This window comes from Squalius cephalus, assembly GCF_949319135.1.
Source record: "Squalius cephalus genome assembly, chromosome: 15".
NCBI lineage: Eukaryota > Metazoa > Chordata > Actinopteri > Cypriniformes > Leuciscidae > Squalius > Squalius cephalus.
In genome coordinates this window covers 24,917,506-24,935,624 of record NC_137136.1, presented here as the reverse complement: position 1 = coordinate 24,935,624, position 18,119 = coordinate 24,917,506, and the positions used below count along the sequence as shown (strand labels likewise).

The 18,119-nt window shown below is 37.3% G+C and overlaps 1 protein-coding gene across 6 annotated transcripts in view; it reads left to right on the top strand.

Annotated features, from left to right (window-relative positions):
• Nucleotides 1-18,119, top strand: part of ulk4 (unc-51 like kinase 4) — a 210,911-nt gene that overhangs the window by 101,477 nt on the left and 91,315 nt on the right. For all 6 annotated transcript variants that reach the window (XM_079894053.1, XM_079894051.1, XM_079894055.1 and 3 more), the window contains 6 exons: nucleotides 1,257-1,313; nucleotides 2,087-2,138; nucleotides 2,427-2,521; nucleotides 5,681-5,732; nucleotides 6,622-6,805; nucleotides 10,133-10,225. In XM_079894053.1, the coding sequence (XP_079750179.1) occupies nucleotides 1,257-1,313; nucleotides 2,087-2,138; nucleotides 2,427-2,521; nucleotides 5,681-5,732; nucleotides 6,622-6,805; nucleotides 10,133-10,225 (533 nt within the window). The remainder of the gene's footprint in view (nucleotides 1-1,256; nucleotides 1,314-2,086; nucleotides 2,139-2,426; nucleotides 2,522-5,680; nucleotides 5,733-6,621; nucleotides 6,806-10,132; nucleotides 10,226-18,119) is intronic.

Sequence of the window (18,119 nt, the reverse complement as noted above, 5' to 3'; positions counted from 1 at the left end):
GTAACCCAGTTTGGGAACCACTGCTGTAGATGGTTGTAAGAGTGCATATTTTACCTCGATTATCTTTTTAAATGGCAACCGGCAATAGTAAAGCATAGACATTTCAAAATAAGAGTCCCAGTGTATTTCTGGCTTGTTTATTAGTAAAAGGTCAACATTATACATAAGGTTTTATTTATTTTATTTTATTTTTTTGTATTTTTTACCTGGTTATTATTGGTATTTTGGTACACAATAAACTGTATCTGGCATTTAATTCAACATAAGCTCTTGTAGCTTTTGTCTGGGTTGACCTGTCAGAAGAAGAAAAGACAAAGAATGTTATTTAATATTGTTTATATATATAGTTTAAAGTAGGCCTATAAATAATTATTATCATAATTACTAAATACAGTTTGAATAAAAAATATTTAAAAAAAACTAGTGTACTTTTTGTAATAAATTAATTAATTTGGCCTTTAAAAGTCTATTTCTATCCATTTATTAATTAAACACACATTATTTGATATAATTTCATTCCACAGGGTTTTTTTTTTTTCTGTGTGTGTGTGTGTGCTCCTAAATTTTTCAACTTGTGCTCCTTGGGAGAAAAAAAAGCGTCAAGCCCTGCATCTTCTGTTGCTTAGTCGAAATAGTGCATGATGGGAAAAATGTCCTCTGACAGAACAGTAGAGCTTTATAACATTTTCTCTTAAACCGGCTGAACATTTTGCGGTTTCTGCTGTCCTCCACGATCATTGCTTGTCAGATTGTACAGTACAATGTGTCCCGCATGAGATCTTGGGTAAAGCCCACGGCAGACTTTGACGGTGACATTCCTCGGTGACATTAACGTTCTTATGTCAGACTGTACGATGCGCATCGTAGCTGGGATTTAAGTCACAATTGACAGTGTTGAGCGTTGAGCGTTGCAGGAGCAGTTAGATTGCAGCAAAGCGGCCCGGAAATTCTGAACCTGCCAGAAGATTCATTGCAAAGGCAATTTATCGGCCGTCGGTGAGCATGAAGCATTAATAGATCCAAGACTGCCGATTTTGCTGTACGATGAAATAAATCTACAGCGTGCATTCGGCTGTGTTCAAGACAACTGTAAGACTTCATAGCAGCTAAAGCTCAAGTGAAGACTGACAGTTTTCGGTGGCACTCAAAGGAAATAAGACTCAACGGGACTGAATAGCAATGTTGTACAGTGTTGTAGGGTTGGTGAAGCTTCTTAGACTAAATCGCTTCATGACTTTGCCTATTTTTTTTGACAGATCTTCCGACCCCAGGTGGTGACCGAGGCGTTTCTTATCAAATTTGGGAAACTGCTGGTGAGTGTCTCAGTTTAGTGATAATTATTAAAATCTCTTAATTATTTTTTTTTTTTTCTGAAGTTGTTTGCTATACAGTAGACAGACACACTACTGTTCAAGAGTCTTTACTATTTTTGAAAGAAGTCTCTTATGCTTTATCAAAAATACAGAAAAAGTCAAATTGTGAAATATTTTTAGAATTTAAAAGAATTGCTTCCTACATTAATTTATTTTCAAATGTAATTTATTCCTGTGATGACAAAGCAGCCATTCGTATTATTATCAATGTTCAAAACAGCTGTTCTGCTTGTAATGTGTATTATACATGTTTTCAGGATTCTGCTTTTATATTCAATAGAAATTGTTTACAAATTTGTAAATGTCTTTACTGTGACTTTTTAGTTAACTTTTCAATTTAATGTGTCCTTGCTGAATAAAAGCTTTCATTTATTTCTTACTGGCCCCAAGCTTTTGAATTGCAGTGTATATAATGTTACTGTATATTGTTAGCTCACAAATTGTGAAAAATAAGTGTTTGTTTAAATTCAGTTTTGTTTACATCTTTTAATTAATTACATTAGACATATTGGCCATCCTGATTTACACATTTTAGTATCTGTATTCCCACTGGCCATTTAAAAATCCAAATACACTAATTATCATTTTTCATGTCCAAAATATGATATTACCACGTTATTGTTTATGATATCTGTGAAAATTATGTAAATAAATATTACAATTATATTAGAATGTGTCATTTTAATATCTCTTTTCTCTTTCATTGTGGAAAGAATCACATAACCTCCATTGACTCTAATGAGACGAGTTTGGGAAGTGCTATAGGTAGGTTTTTATTTTTTGCAATTTTAGTGATCTAAGATTTTTCAAGACTTTCTCTCTTTCTCTGCTGTTTACTTCAAACCTGTCTTGTATGAACTACATTCTCTAATGAAATTTAGCTCCAATTTACCAGACATGCTGTATGTCAGGAGATCAAATGTAGGAAAATGTTTGAAGTCTTCCAGTGTAATTTTTTTTCTCTCCAGCCATTCAAATGAATTGTTTAAAAAGTGCTGTTGTTTTGTAACTACTTTTATGCTTTCTATGATCATTTCTTCAACAAACTAACAGGTCAAGCAGCATCTGAGGAGCTGATCAGAAACACTCTATCTGCAGTGGAGGCCATTTCCCAGCATCCCGTTCTTCTCGGCCTCTATCACTGCACTGTGAGTATATGCACCACTCTTTGATGTTCTGCAATTTTGTGTTTTTACCAATTATTTATAAATTATTTAAGCACATACTTCACAACCCTGTTTGGCTCCTCTCAAGAGTGTGTGCATTGCAAGGTGTTGATGAAAATGTTCCAACAAAGTTAGCATCTAAACTCTCCATTTTGCCCCATGCAGTCTGTAAAACTTTCCATTTTTAAGGACAGGCTCACAAAAACAATATAGCAAGCTGTGTATGAGAGCAGCTAGGGCCACATTCACGTCTAACTTGAGATCTCACATCCTCACACCTAATGGAGCTACAACTGAGATCACAGCTCCCCTCTGCCCAGCACTATTATTCTCACAAACCTCTCGGCAACAGGAAATCACTCAGGAGTGAAGGGAGTTTGTATTTCTCTGTGTGTGAGGCTTTTGTAATGAGTATTGACGTGCGTTCTGTAGGACTGATGTATCAGGAAGCTTTGAGAGGACACAGGTTCTCTCATACTCTATAATAGGAGAAGGCATCTTAATTACAGTTTGCCAGGAGTCATTAGATCACATTCTCCACTCTCAACACACACACACACACTCCATATAGTATGTGAATGACCATAGCTTATTAAAACTTATATTCGTGAGGGTATAGACAAGAAAGGCTGTGCATTCAAAAGTGCTGTCTCGCTTGGCAGCTAAGTTCAGTTTGACCTCCAAAAATGCTCTATAGCGTTGTTTCGCAAGAGTCATGGAGTGTGTAGTCAAAAAGAAACGCGTACGCCAGGGGTGCCCAATCCTGCTCTTGCCGATCGACTGTCCTGCACAGTTCATCTCCAACCCTAATCAAACACACCTGAAGCAACCAATTAAGGTCTTCAAGATCACTTGGAATTAAAGGCAGGTGTGTTTGATTAGGGTTGGAGATGAACTGTGCAGGACAGTCGCTCTGCAGGAGCAGGATTGGGCACCCCTGGTGTACAAAGACGTAATCGTTTTTTATGTTTATTTTTTCTGATGCAAGACTTTTATTTTAAAAGATGTATGTGAAAGATGTTGACTCTTCTGTCAGACGCAGTTTAAGTCTGAGAAAAACGTGATTCAGTATCTGCTGTCAGGCTATATGTCAGTGTCATTATTCTACTGTTATTTTTGTAACTAAATAAAAAGTCTCACACCTCAGAAAAAGGAAGTTTCCTGTCCTGTCAAATACTGTGCTTGTGGCACACACTCTTCAATTGCACTTGGAAAATTTTGAGCCGTGTGCTGTATATCACTTAATATTAGGGGTGTAACGATACCCTCATGTCACGATTTGATACACATCACGATACTGAACTCACGATTCGATATTATTGCGATACTCCAAGACATATGATAAAGGGTTAACAATAAATGTTCTGCTGATTAAAATGGTAAATTTGGTGTTACATTGGGTGTGTAAATGAATAGGCTTGGACTTGGTTCTGGAAACCCAATGCACAGGACAATAGAGACACCAGAATAAAAATATTCATGATTCTGGAGCTGAAAATACAGAATTATTTAGACGAATATGCTTGCACTCTGTCACTGATTAGATATATTTAAAATAATGTAGGCCACATTTTACTGGTGACATCAGACATTTGGCATTATCAGGACCCACAAATATTCCCCCAATGCATTATTATACATAATATTCAACATTATATATAGTAGTTTAATGTAACCATTTTTGAGAAATACATTTGCGTTGGATTCTAACTTTTGAACACCCATTAGATAGCCAACAATGATCTAGTCTATATAATTCATACGTACAGTTACATCTTCTATGATGAACATTTTTGACTGCTGAGTTCAATTTCAAATGAAGGGGGGTGATGCAACTATCCTACATAATGAAGAAAAAAGCTTCATTAAAGCAATTTGATTCTTTTAAATAAAACCTCAAGTAGATTGGTACTGTGGTGGCAAACGAAATTCTATCACTGAATAAGAGACAAACATTTCCAGTTGTCTTTGAGGTTAATGTTCTTGCAAGAAAAGGTCAGCAGTCATACAGTCACAGAGTGGCTGCAGAGTGTGACAGTGAAGGGAGGGCATCCTTTCTCCTTTATAGTTTTGACTCCCAGAATGTTATCTTTCTAGGCCAATGATGATATTTTCGATGATCTTTACCATTCCAATACAACTCCATATTAGAATAAGGTTTGTGTGTGCTCTTTTAATGTCATATGATGGTCACACACATCTTAAAGCTAACATTTCTTCCACAGTGCAAAACTGCTTATTAATATTCAAAAATATGCAAAATCAAACTCATGTGGTCAAAATCAAATATCTTTTTTTGTTTTGTTACATCATGACATTTTCATTTTACCATAAGAAACCAACATGAATACAAAGAGTGTATTACTAAGGACTCAGTATGTGTTTTACTTTTTTTATTTATTTTTTTTTTATTTTTTTATAAAGCTTTTCCTTTTTTTTTTATCAAGGACACTTTTATTCGTCATTGACCCATATAATGACTGTCTAGATGGACAACTCACTAAGTTTGATTCTAATGTTCAAACATACCTCAACTAAGCTCAAGAAAGAATTACCATTATACTGACATTCACGACAATCCTCTCATAAGGAGCGGGCAAGAGATCAAAGATGTGCCGTGGGTTTAGTGTAGCACCTGTACAATATGTGCAGCTCGGTGAAAAAACTGTCTTACAATAGAGAAAGAAAAAGAAAAATACATAGATAACCTTTACAATATGCTTCTTTGGTGTTCTTTTCACTTGCAGTCACCGAGAGTAAAATCCTTTGTTTGAGAGATGCCCACAGCCATCCACATTAAGACACCTGTGTGTAACATTTGCTGCCGTGCGGCTGATTGTAGTTGGTAATAATTGTAAAACCTGATTCTAATTTTCAAAAGAGCTGGCGTAAGGCCTTTTGTTGGAACACACTTTCTATGATCAAAGGGCAGAGCTGACATCACATTTCCATGCAAATTGGAGCTGTTCAGAGCACTCTCTCTGTCTTCCGCTTCCAGCTGTTTCACTTTCACTCACACCATGCAAGTGTGTGTGTGTGTGTGTGTGTGTGTGTGTGTGTGTGTGGTCTGGTGAGACTAAGAGCATATAGGTGAGATTTCTCACTTTTAGAATAATGTACTTCTCTCTTTGTTTCCCTAAGGTTGTGGATTTGATTGTACCGCCACTGACGTCTCTGGCCTTCAGTAAGAACGGTGAGAACACACTTCAAAGGCAAATAAGCCCAGACAATTATACACTACAAGTCACACCTACTCATTCTTTTTTATTACTTGTCTACATTTTAGAATAATAGAAAAGCCATCAAAACTATGAAATAACACATTTGGAAGTATGACAAATGGTTGTCTCTTGGGCCCTGTGGACTTACGCTCTTGTAGAATTCATTTTCACACTCTCACTAGTTTGTCATTTGTCAAATAAAAATGTCCAACAGTTGATATACATTTATATTAGGAGAATTCTGTATTATTATTATGTAAGAAAATTCTGTCAAGTAGAAATTGCGTTGATGGAAACTACATTTTGAACATTATTGGACTAAAATGATCGACTCCTTTATCTCACTATATAACACGTCAAGTATACTCATATTTCATGCATGTTCTTCATTGATGGTGGAAATTAGAAATATTGAAAAATGTTCGCACAGTAAGCATTCAAATGAAAGGTTTATGATTGTTTCACTGTTTGGCCCTGTTTACACTTGGTATTAAGATGCATTTTAGTCAATCGAATCACAAGTGGATGACACTAAATACATGACACATAATAGTAACATAACAGTGGAAAAAGTAGTAGTGACCAAAAATGTTGTCTGTTTTTCCTTTCTTCTTCTTCTCAAATGTATTTATTTATATGGGTAAAGAAATGTATTTATAGGCAGTAGGCTCACACATGTAAGCCTTTAATGCTAAAGGTTTTTAAGATCATGATCACTTTTCCATTGAATATGAGCTATGAATATGTAGATTTATAATTGTGCATATGAGTAAGTATTACATGTAACCCTTTTGCTGTGTGTGTGTGTGTGTGTGTGTGTGTGTGTGTGTGTGTGTGTGTGTGTGTGTATGTATGTCCCAGTGGAATGGCGTATTGTGAGTTTGCGTGTGCTGTCAGAGATCACGCTGCTGCTGCTGCTGAGCCAAGACGAGGTGGAGGAGAGAGAAAGAGATGGAGGGAGAGAACGAGAGGGAGAGTGGGAAGGTGAAGGCATCTCCTCCAACACTCGCTTGCTAACGCTCATCTCTGAGGCCCTGCTGCCACAGTAAGACTCACCACTCGCTTACCTATATTCTGCTCTCTCTGTTTACTCCTCCGTCCTCTCTATTTATTGAAACTAAGATTGTGTCCTAACCATTATTATTTTGCTGGATATGACAATATTCTGCTAAATTATTTTAAAAAATGAACAGCGATATTGCAAGACAGTGATATTACAACAATAAAAAATAATACAATTGTTAAATTGTCATAACATGCATTATCAAATATTTAACATGCACATTATTTAATCAGCAACAGTATACTCTTACTGTCACTAATACTAATTACATAAATACAAAATGATTACTACTGAGTTTTAATAAGTAGATTTAAATAATTGTATTATTTTAGGGGTATGCACTTTTTAAAATTTTGAATGAATGCAATTACTGACAATATTCTGAACAGTAAAAAAATGGAAAAACAATATTGCAGTAATAGATGCTATAATTGTTAAATTGTCAAAACATGAACTAATTTAAAATGTGAAGTATGTACGATTTTTTTATGTTAAAATGCATTCTCTTTACCCAGTTTTTGTTCATAGTCTACTATTAGCATGCAATTCATGGGTTTATAAATACCATCATCATGCACTTGACAAAGACAAATGTAACAGTTGTGTCCAGTGTAGACACACACTTGCATTCGCTCTAGACAGAATGTCAGCCTTCTCAATTGCTTACTCATGCCATGACACATAGCAACACAGTTAAAAGTATTCCTAACATGATGAACCTTTTATTAAAAGTAGACTACATTTACTGAAGCATGCCTTCACAAGCACCTGTAAGAGCTTTGTTTGTGATGTTTGAGTGTCACAGAAACTACATACTTCACCTTTAAAACATTAAAATTTGACAGTACATAATCAGTGGCAGTATACTCTTACTGTCACTAATACTAATGAAATAAATACATTGATCATTGGTGAGTTGCAGAACAACACAAGAAAATACTGAAAATAACAGATTTTTCTTTTTTTGTAAAGCCAAGGTAAATTCAGTCCCGAAATCCTAATGGGTCTGGTTCAATTCTCAGAGAATGCATGAAGAACGTATAAAAATGCATTTGTTGAAAGCAGTGATTATCTTTGTAGCATATTTAATAGGGCTGCACAATATATATCATTTTAACATCGATATCACGATATCATGTATAGATATCGTAGTTGATACTGTGATATGTATGGTCCAAGCACCACGGTTTGAAACGCGTGTGATTCTCGGAATAATTGCAAAGTTTCACCATCATAGAGTTTATCATTTGCATGTGTTTTAGGTCCTGTCATTTTAAACATTGAAGTGATTTTAAACCATTTGAGCTCAAAAAGACACGAAAGAGAACTTAATTCGGAACTCCCGCACTGTTTTCTGTGCACGCACACACAGAGCAGCACAGAAACCACGTAAACACTGAATTCCGTTCTCTTTCTCATCTATTTTTGTTTGAACGGACACATACTGTGCACAAAATTATGTGAAAAATGTCAGTTTTGGTGAGTATTCTCGTAAACACAGTCGCTAATGGCTTACGTGAACATAAGCAATTGACAAAGAAAATGGATGCGTATCATTATATTGGATCCAGTGCATTAGGTTCTTAAAGTGACAGCAGCCTAATATACCCGCTGCGAGTTATTAGTGTTAATCTAACAACAAAATACAAAGAAAATCACTTTTTGTAGCTTTTACAAAGATGCATTATATTTATACAGTTAAGACTATGAAGTGCTGTTACATTTGATCATTCAATTGCTGTAAATGAATACAGTTAGACTTTCCTGAAAAACAGGCAAACTTTTGTATTTATTTATGATTGTAATTTGTTTAGTATATTCTATGCTGATTCACTCCCCTACAAAATCACCCTAATCATTCTAGAATGAATAATTCTTTCCAAATAGAACTATTCATCTGGTGAAACTGTTTTCATATTGCAATGGTATATCGCAGAAAAACAAAATATTGCAATGTCAGTTGTTTTTTACGGTGGCCGAGAGAGCTCAACACGCTGCAACTGAAGAAAACACACACACACACACACGCAAATTAAGAAAACATCTTCATCAGTTTCACAACACGTGTGCCCCAAATACTCACAACAAACCAAATACAGAAACTCGCTGCAAAAGTTCACAACACAACCAAATACAGAAACGCTCTGCAAATAACACAGACCACAACGGAAATGTTTCCAGGAAACCCCAATAAGTGACAAACCTGGCTGGGACATGCTTGCAGCTCAAAGTCTACTTTTTTATTTTATTTTATTTTATTTTAATTTATTTCTTTTAACTTTTTTTTTTTTTTTTTTTTACAAAACATACAGAGATGAGTTTTGTTTTCATTCCACTTCATTAAGTTTTGTTTTGTAGAAAGCCTTTGTTTAAAGTGAATTTCGTTTTGTATAAATTGTATCTTAATTTTAATCAATTTTTCATCAACCAATTGCCTGTATTTAATAAATGAGAAGCAAATATTTAGCAGACAATATAATCATGGAGGCGCGCCGCGGTCACTTGCATTGCACGTGAACTGGAGCGCATCTCATCATAAATTAACCGAAACTCAGTGTGCCTCACATACATGAGAAATACATCTGAAGATAGCTTGAAATGTCTTTAAACGAAACAATTCAAAACGAAAAGAAATAGGCTACTCTCTGATTATGTAATCCATGATGTGGGACCTGATATTCATTTTAAGTGAAATCCATGCTTTTTTTTCTTACAGTAAAGCACAGTCCTCAAACAATCTCAAATGCAAACTCCCTATAATAAGACAAATCTCTGGAGGCATGCTCCAAGCTTACTCTCATCTCATCCCTTTTCCCACATTTGTAGTAATGACACTATAACCAAACCGGAAATTGTAACGCGTGAGCACTCGAAACTTTCTTGTGCGCACACGATAGTTTCTCGTGCGCACGCAAAAGTCCGAATTATTATTTTTTTGCAAAGGTCCCCTCAGGGGCTCCGTAGAGATGACATGTTTATGACATACAAATTTGTATACAATATACAAAATGTATTAACAATATGTTCAATGTCATCAGAATACAGCGCGTTTCTGTTTCTGGTTGTGTTGTAAGTATTTGGAGCACACATGTGTTTTGAAACTGATGAAGATGTTTTCTTAATTTGTGGGTGTTTTTTCTATTGTGTTTTCTTCAGTTGCAGCGTGTTGAGCTCTCTTTCAGCCACCATCGTTTTTTTTTTTTTTTTTATATCGTCTAAGCCTTAATCTTTAATGACTTTTGTTATGAATTAACTTGTATCCAATTGTACACACATTGCATAGCTTGTTTAATGCAGATCTCTCTCCAGGTATGTGACTCTGCTCCTGGAGCCAGATCCTGTACCAGTGTATGCCCTTAAACTGCTGGTGTCCCTCACCGAGCACAGCTCAACCGTCAGCAGGTAACCAACGGCACAGAAAACATTCTACACACTCTGGTGGATTATTTATTTATTTAGTGAACACATTTTAGGAGGGCTTTAATTTGACAGTTTGCACGGGTACACCAAATCCCCTTCCTATCTGTATAACCCTCAAGATGAGCCCCCACACAATTCTGTTGCATATTAGCCATCGCACTGTTCCATTTTTTTCTCTAGTGAGCAATGGTCTACGATCTGGTTTACTGTAAATCCAGTTCTCTAACTACAAGACAACAGCTTGTCCTTTAATTAATAATAACTAATAATGTAGTCTTACAGAACAGTTTACTAAGAATATTTACAGGAGAAGTTTTGGACAAAAACACTCCTAATAGTCCCAGAGATACCAGGCAGAAGATTGTCTTGAGGCTTTTCTTTCCTGTGTGTTGCTGAACTCAACCATATTAGATTATTGATCCTTCAAAAGTAGGTCACGTTGAGAAGAACTAAACTTCAGAGATGCCACATATAGTTTCTAACTGCATCCACAGACGCAGCTTTGTGCTGCAAAGCCAAAAAAAGCTCAAATAAAGCTGAACATGAGTTGTATTATTCTATAAATTGACCAAGTATTTATAAATCTATAATGAGATTATTTGTGAAAATGCTCTAAAATCTGTCAGCACAACTCTTGTGGATCTTAGCTTTGTTTGGACTAGTAGCTCACATGCTGACACCCACACAAAATTTCATCTCTTTTGTCTTTTTAATTGTTTTCCCTGTTCTTACCACCTCTCTCTGTGGGCTTTTACGAGTGTCTGGGTGCACAGGTGAGGGAGTGTGTGTGTGTGTGTGTGTGTGTGTGTGTGTGTGTGTGTGTGTGTGTGTGTGTGTGTGTGTGTGTGTGTGTGTGTGTGTGTGTGTGTGTGTGTGTGTGTGTGTGTGTGTGTGTGTGTGTGTGTGTGTGTGTGTGTGCATTTCTTATCTCATCCTCATCCCCCCGCTGTTTCTCTAATGGCTCCTGCTGGCCTCCTGCACATTGTCTTTCTTGGTGCTGATAGAGCTGCAGCCACACAGTTGAACTATTCAAATTGATGTCACCTATCGGAAAATGCTCGTCTGTTGCAGAGCCAACCCCCCCACCCCACCCCCCGTCTGCGAAGAGCTATTTCCACTCACAATAGTGAAATTAAATTGCGTTGCCTGCGCTTGATAAAGTCCTAAAAACGCAGACCTTCTCTTGATGGGTTCCAGGCGAAATGAGATTGCAAATGAGGGACATTAGCTGGTTCTGTGCCAGCACTGGTGTTCTTTTATTATCGGTTGTGATAGTAGTTCAAACTTTCCAATTATCGAGAACCTTTGGCCACTCTTGGGTTTAATAGAGACTAAAGAAAATATATGTGCTCTTAAGAGAGTTGTGCTGAACGGCTTCTCTAAAGTGTTAATTTTATCAGTACTAAGAATTTATGTCTAGTACATTAGCCATTGCTTAGACGGGATAATGAACTAATTTCTAACCAGTATGTTTAGTTAAAACTCTGAATGGGCTTTGGCTCATTGGATTTTGGCTTTGGTCTGATTGACTAAAACTAAATTGAGTATTTAGTCCTTGCTAGGAGTGAGGGAGCGTGTGATTGGCTGTGACAAACTGATCAGGCCACTGGAATTTCACAGAATCTGGTTTATTTATTTAATTTTACTTTGACAGAAAGAGCCTTTTCTGCTCTTTATTTTATCGATAGTGGAGAGCTGACAATAAACAATAGGGAAGAGTGGAAGAATGAATGCATGTGCATTCCACACCTGGCAGGCCACACTTCCTACCTAGTCAAAAGGTTTAATGTGAATGGAATTGATTTGTAGGTATCCCACAGTCACAAATGCGTTCGAACAACCACAAAAGACTGCGCCTACTTTCCGCCTAGTGACTTGCGTATACATTATGGCAAGCACGCTAGCCAAACAGAATATAAACTTTGTCGCCTGAAGACGAAAAACGGACCAAGCACAATTAATGTTCTCTCACCATTCCTGATTTCTAATATGTACTCAAAGCATTCGGCGTGGTCTTGCGGCTGTCAGAGCAGAAACTAAAGCCGATGCTCTCCGTAAGGTTTTCCGTCGTCTCAGTGCTCGTTCATGTGTAAATTGCACAAGCTTATTTTGTCTATTAGATCGTAAGATCTGAAAAAGCCCATACATTTACCCACCCATAAACCCTCCCCTCGAAGTAATCAGGACAGAATGGGTTGAAAGTGGACAAAAGAGACAGATTAAAACATCAGGAGTAGACAGGCCACAGTTGCTCAATGAAATTTCGTGAGCAAAATCCAGTAATTTCAATAAGAATCCATCCAAATCAGGAATTACACATTTGGCCGAAACATTTCCAGATGCAGATTTCGTTACAATTTTCGTTTCAGATTTTGTTACAATTACACAGCATAAGTTCAGAGACATTTTTATTTGTGAATGGTAGAAATCAATAAATATGGAAAATTGAACTACACAATTGAGGGAGCCGGCTACACAGTGAACTCCAAGAAAACGCTACGCTTGAGCAAACAGTTTGTGTATAGGCCACTACAAATGATGGCCGTGAAAGAGACTGTGAACACATTGAATAGGATATGTTTAGTTGGTGAATAGCATAGGCTACTATTGCACAGTAGCGATAATGTTAAGCACACCAGAATAAAATATAATATTCAGAAATAAACAGTGTAGCTGACTTACAGATTCAGTTAACATCCACAAATGAATAAGCGCAACGATTCAGGGAGCAGACTACACAGTGAACTCTGAGAAAACGCTACTTAAGATCCGCTGCTTTCTTCGACCCTCTCTGTCTCTGGTCCTGCGCTGTGCTCACTCAGTGTCATTGTGAGAGGGGGAGTGGCCAGCGGCTAGAGTGGCAAAAGCCAATGTGTGCTTCTTTTACCTATATATTTAACGATATCTTTTGCATTGCTAATCCAAACAACGGCAAACTTGGCACTGCACTTACCCGTGCCCGTAGCAAGACATCTGTCAAGTTTGAAATCCATCGGACTAACGGTTCGAGAGATATGCTAATAACAGACACACACACACACACACACAGACAAACAGAAAGACGTTCCTGTAATTTATAGATAGGTATAATATTCAGAAGTAAACAGTGTAGCTGACTTACAGATTCAGTTAACATCCACAAATGAATAAGCGCAACGATTCAGAGAGCAGGCTACACAGTGAACTCCGAAAAAAACGCTACGCTTGAGCAAACAGTTTGTGAATGGGCTACTACAAATGATGACCATGAATAAAATATAATATTCAGAAGTAAACAGTGTAGCTGACTTAGGCCCCGTCCACACTACTGCGTTTTAGTTTAGAAACGGAGAATTAAAACGAATACGATCTCCGTCCACACCAGCATTTTAGCTGCATATTAGAATTGATCTCTGTCCACATTAAAACGACTGAAAACGCGGATCACGTGACCATTCACCAACACTGGGCATGGGCGTGCCGGTGTAAACACAACTTCATTGATAAAATTATCCCACCATGCGCTGGTTCTTCCCGGGTTAACCCAAAACCGACGCTCCATGTACGGTCGATACCGCCGCTGCACACGGGAATTGTCACAGATCGCTCGAATAATAGCTTGCCTCCGGCGCATGTAGGCAGTAATAGCATTGTAAAATGCAGAATTTACTTGCACAACAGCTGCTAGCAAAGATATACGCCATGACTGATGACACCCAATCATAGAGCCGAGCGTGAGCCTCTACTACGTCATCGTTTCTAAAGTCCTCCGTTTTGACCCGTCCACACTAAAACGCCCTCCGAAAAACGGGTCGGCGTCGTTTCTAAACTTTTCCGTTTTGGGTCTCCGTTTTTGCCGTTTTAGTGTGGACGGGAGGTGCAAACGTAGCAAAAGGTCTCCGTTTTTAAACGAAAACGCAGTAGTGTGGACGGGGCCTTAATGTTTAGCTGACAGAGTGTTAATGTCAGAATGTTTATTTTTAAGCCACAACCTTCTAAGTGCTTATTTTACAGATATATTTAACTATATCTTTTGCATTTCTAATCCAAACAACATCAAACTTTGCACTGTACTTACTCATGCCCGTAGCAAGACACCTGTCAAGTTTGAAATCCATCGGACTAACGGTTCGAGAGATATGCGAATAACACTTTTGTTGCCAGCTATTTTGACAATAATGGCTGTATGTTGAGTTATTTTCAGAGGACAGTAAATATATACTGCTATACAAGCAGCACTTTGACTACTCTAAAATATGTCCAAGTTTAATTTCTATAGTATTGTCCCTTGAGAAGATATACTAAAATGTTTGCTGAAATGTGAAGGGTGTACTCACTTTCGTGAGATACTTTATAATAGTTTTGTGAAGTTACCAATAACATACGACAAATACAAGGACAAGTTAATATTAATTAAATACAGGTTAAATGGTGGTAATTTTATTATTTTTTATTATTATTATTATTATTATAATGTATGTGCTGGTGAAGATGAGGTGATGTCTTTCTACACCAATGGTAGTGTCTTTGTTGCTGCTGTGAAGGATGACACCCTCTGCTAGCGGTATATTGGACAGGACGTGCGGTGTGTGGGAGCTGTCTGTGTCCATGGTGCTCAGGCATGTGGAAGTGTCACGATTTGTTTGTATGTGTGACTGGCTATTATTCTCTCAGCACTGTTTATGTGGGCAGTTCTGGACTGAAAGGATGTGTGGGCATAGCAGTTGCTCTGGCTACAAACGCTGGCCCCTGACAACATTGTACATCCACTGAACGGACGAGACAGAGATGGACGGATGGATGGTTGCTGTGTTTGGAATCTATGTAATGGATCTATTTGTTAGTACACTAGAACAACAGAAATCTCAGAGGTCTACCAGGGAGAAATCACACCCTATGACGGCTCTGATAGTGTCTTGGCCCCAGAGGGCCGATGGTGCCAGTAAATGTCGGGTGCCGTTCCAAAAGAGTGAGGGGGGAGTGAGGACCGCATAGCAGAAGCTCTCCTCACTGACTGATTGGAGATCTGATGCAAAGGTTGCCTGCAAGCGTAAAGATTATGTGCATACGTTCTCTTATTAAATGCTTTAGTGTCTTTGGCTGACATTTACCTGTGTAAATGCCAATCTCGGCACTACCTGTTTCCGTGAAAATGGTGCTTTGCACCGTTAAAATCACTCTTAGATACAAACGAAAAGTTGAGGCATTCATTATTTTCTGAGTTAAGACCTAGCGGCCTCGTTTTAGAGACAGGGAAAGACAAGATGTAGGATTGAGATTTGAGATGCCTGTAATGGCTGGACTGAACCTTATCTCTGCTGATGGGATGTTGATTTTGTCACAAATTTGTCAACATCGCCAATTACATCAGCTTCATTGTTAGTGTGGATGATATCTGTCCTGAATTGACAGACCAGGCTGGCTGGTTAACTCTCTACAGTCCAGAGCATGTCAGTGATATTCCGTTCTTTGCCAGTGCGCTCCACTCAATCGCTCACAGCCCACGCTTACGTTCACCGGTAAAATGAAGTCGCTCAAATCCCGCTCCGACATTGAAGGGGTCCTGTTATGCTTTTCCACTTTTTTAACTTTAGTTAGTGTGTAATGTTGCTGTTTGAGCGTAAAAAAGATCTGCAAGGTTACAAAGCTCAAAGTCCACTCCAAAGAGAGATATTTTATTTAAATTTTCAAGATCCTTTTCAAGAACTACAACGAATGGTTCATTTGGATTACAACGTGATTCTTCCAAATCTTATGAAGTCACAATGTTCCTCATTTAAATAATCTGTGTCCATGGAATAAGCAAAAAAGGTGTGAGGCCTGGTTGAGCTGCATTAGAGAAGACAGTGTTGTGGCTATATCAAAGAGACACTGTTTTTTTTCCACAGCGTTTCCAAAACTCCTTTGTTTGACCTTCCTAAGGCTGACAAATTTAGAGTGGTTAAAATTTATTTTAAACACTGTTCCTGAACATTTTAACACCAACGTTTATCTCTGCGCTGCACATTTTATGGAGAACAGCTTGTTTTCTGTTGCTTTGTAAGCTCTTGCTTTTGTAAGATGGTTCACCGCTCCTTAGGAAAATTAACCATGGTTTTGTGATCGATAACTGTTTGTATTCCCTTTGTTTTCCATAAAATATCATGATTAAATGGTAGATAACATTGTATCTATAATGTATAAGAAAATACCAAAAAAGATACCACTCTAAAACGTCCTGTGAAATCCGTGCTTGCAAAGTCTCTGCATGAAATCTGTTCTGCATGATCCTCTTGTTCGTTAACATTGTCAGGGTCTGAATCGGGCTCGAATTGGTTTGAAATTGACTATCATTATTCATATTTGCATTTTTTTAAATATGTGTCATGTAATGGACCCAGATAGATGCTTTTTTTATGAAATTCCTATTTTTCTCAAAAGTGATTCCAAACCTTTATTTTTTTTTTATTTATGTTTTTTGCTAGCTTCAAATACCTTTATGTATAGAATATATTGTTTTACTCTTGTCTCATACTTTTAATCTTATTCTACAAAAATACATCATGCAAATATAAATTATCCCATGTGTGGAACTATGGTAAACTAAATAATGGTGAAAAAGGTAATGAACATTTTTTTTTTCTTTTTTTTTTTTCTGAAATTTAAAAAACTGAGACACAATTTCCTCTATGCCAAACATTTTTAGTTTTAAGTGTACTTGTTTAACTTGGAGGCAAAGGTGTAATTAGAAAAGTATACTTGAGATAAAATGAGAGGTGACAAAACTAAATATAATTCAAGGTAAATATCACACCTGTACCAAATATTTTTAGTGTGCTTCATCTCTGATAAAGATGTGATTTTGTCAAATAATTAAAAAAAAATAGTGTCAATATAATTTATTTGTGTTTAAATAATACATAAAATGCAAACTATGAAATTGGCATTTAAGTCATTTAATTTTGACATTTTTATTACAAAAATGTTCAGAATGTCAGTTCTTTCACTGTCATAACACAAAATACTGTCAAACACAACATATTCTTTGAGATGTTGTTAAAATGCCATTTTGGTGGGATCTTTCATGACTTTTAGAAAATGAAAGATACAACTGACCTTGTCTGCTATATGGGAATGTGTTTAATTATCACAATGCCCTTAAAATTGTCCAAAAAATTGCTTTATTTTCTTTAAGCAAAATATGACTTATCATTCCTTCAGATTTTGGGGTGATGGATGACCCAAACATTGCATGACATTCATCCGTAACCTGACACACAGTCCACCTCTTATGTGGGCCACGATCACTTTATCCAGGTACAGGTTTTGCAGTGATAAACTGTGCCTCTGGATACCTAGGATAGGACTGTGTAAGTGGACCAATAACCTGGTTGGTCTGAAAGCTGTGTAAGTGAAAAGCTCAGTATTTTTTCACCCACTCTGTTGACCTCATTTACCTCTGCAAACGCCTGTCATTCAGAAAGATGGATGAGTGATCCTAGTCACTGGGCTGCTTGCCTATTAAAGACCTAATGGAGCACATACCGGGCACAAATAAGCCTTCGCTGAGAAAAGGCCACAATTCCTCTCCCTTTCTCTGGTGTGTCATGATAAAATGGCCCTATTCATTATGCCTGCTTACTCCGTTGTACCCAGAGTGTGTGTGTGTGTGTGTGTTTTGAATTGGCTTTTGTGTTTTGTTGGTAATTGTAGGGGTAATGATGTTTGTTGGGAAGTAGAGCGCAGACAGATGAGAGATCATTGACTGTTCTGAATAAACATACTGGAGAAAGGGAACGACGGTGAACACTTGACTGTACTGATTGCTCGATGTGCATCACTGTTCTGTCAATGGACTCCATGTACCGTGAGTGACGGTGAATGAATTGATGTTTGCTGCAGGTAATCTATTCTTGGT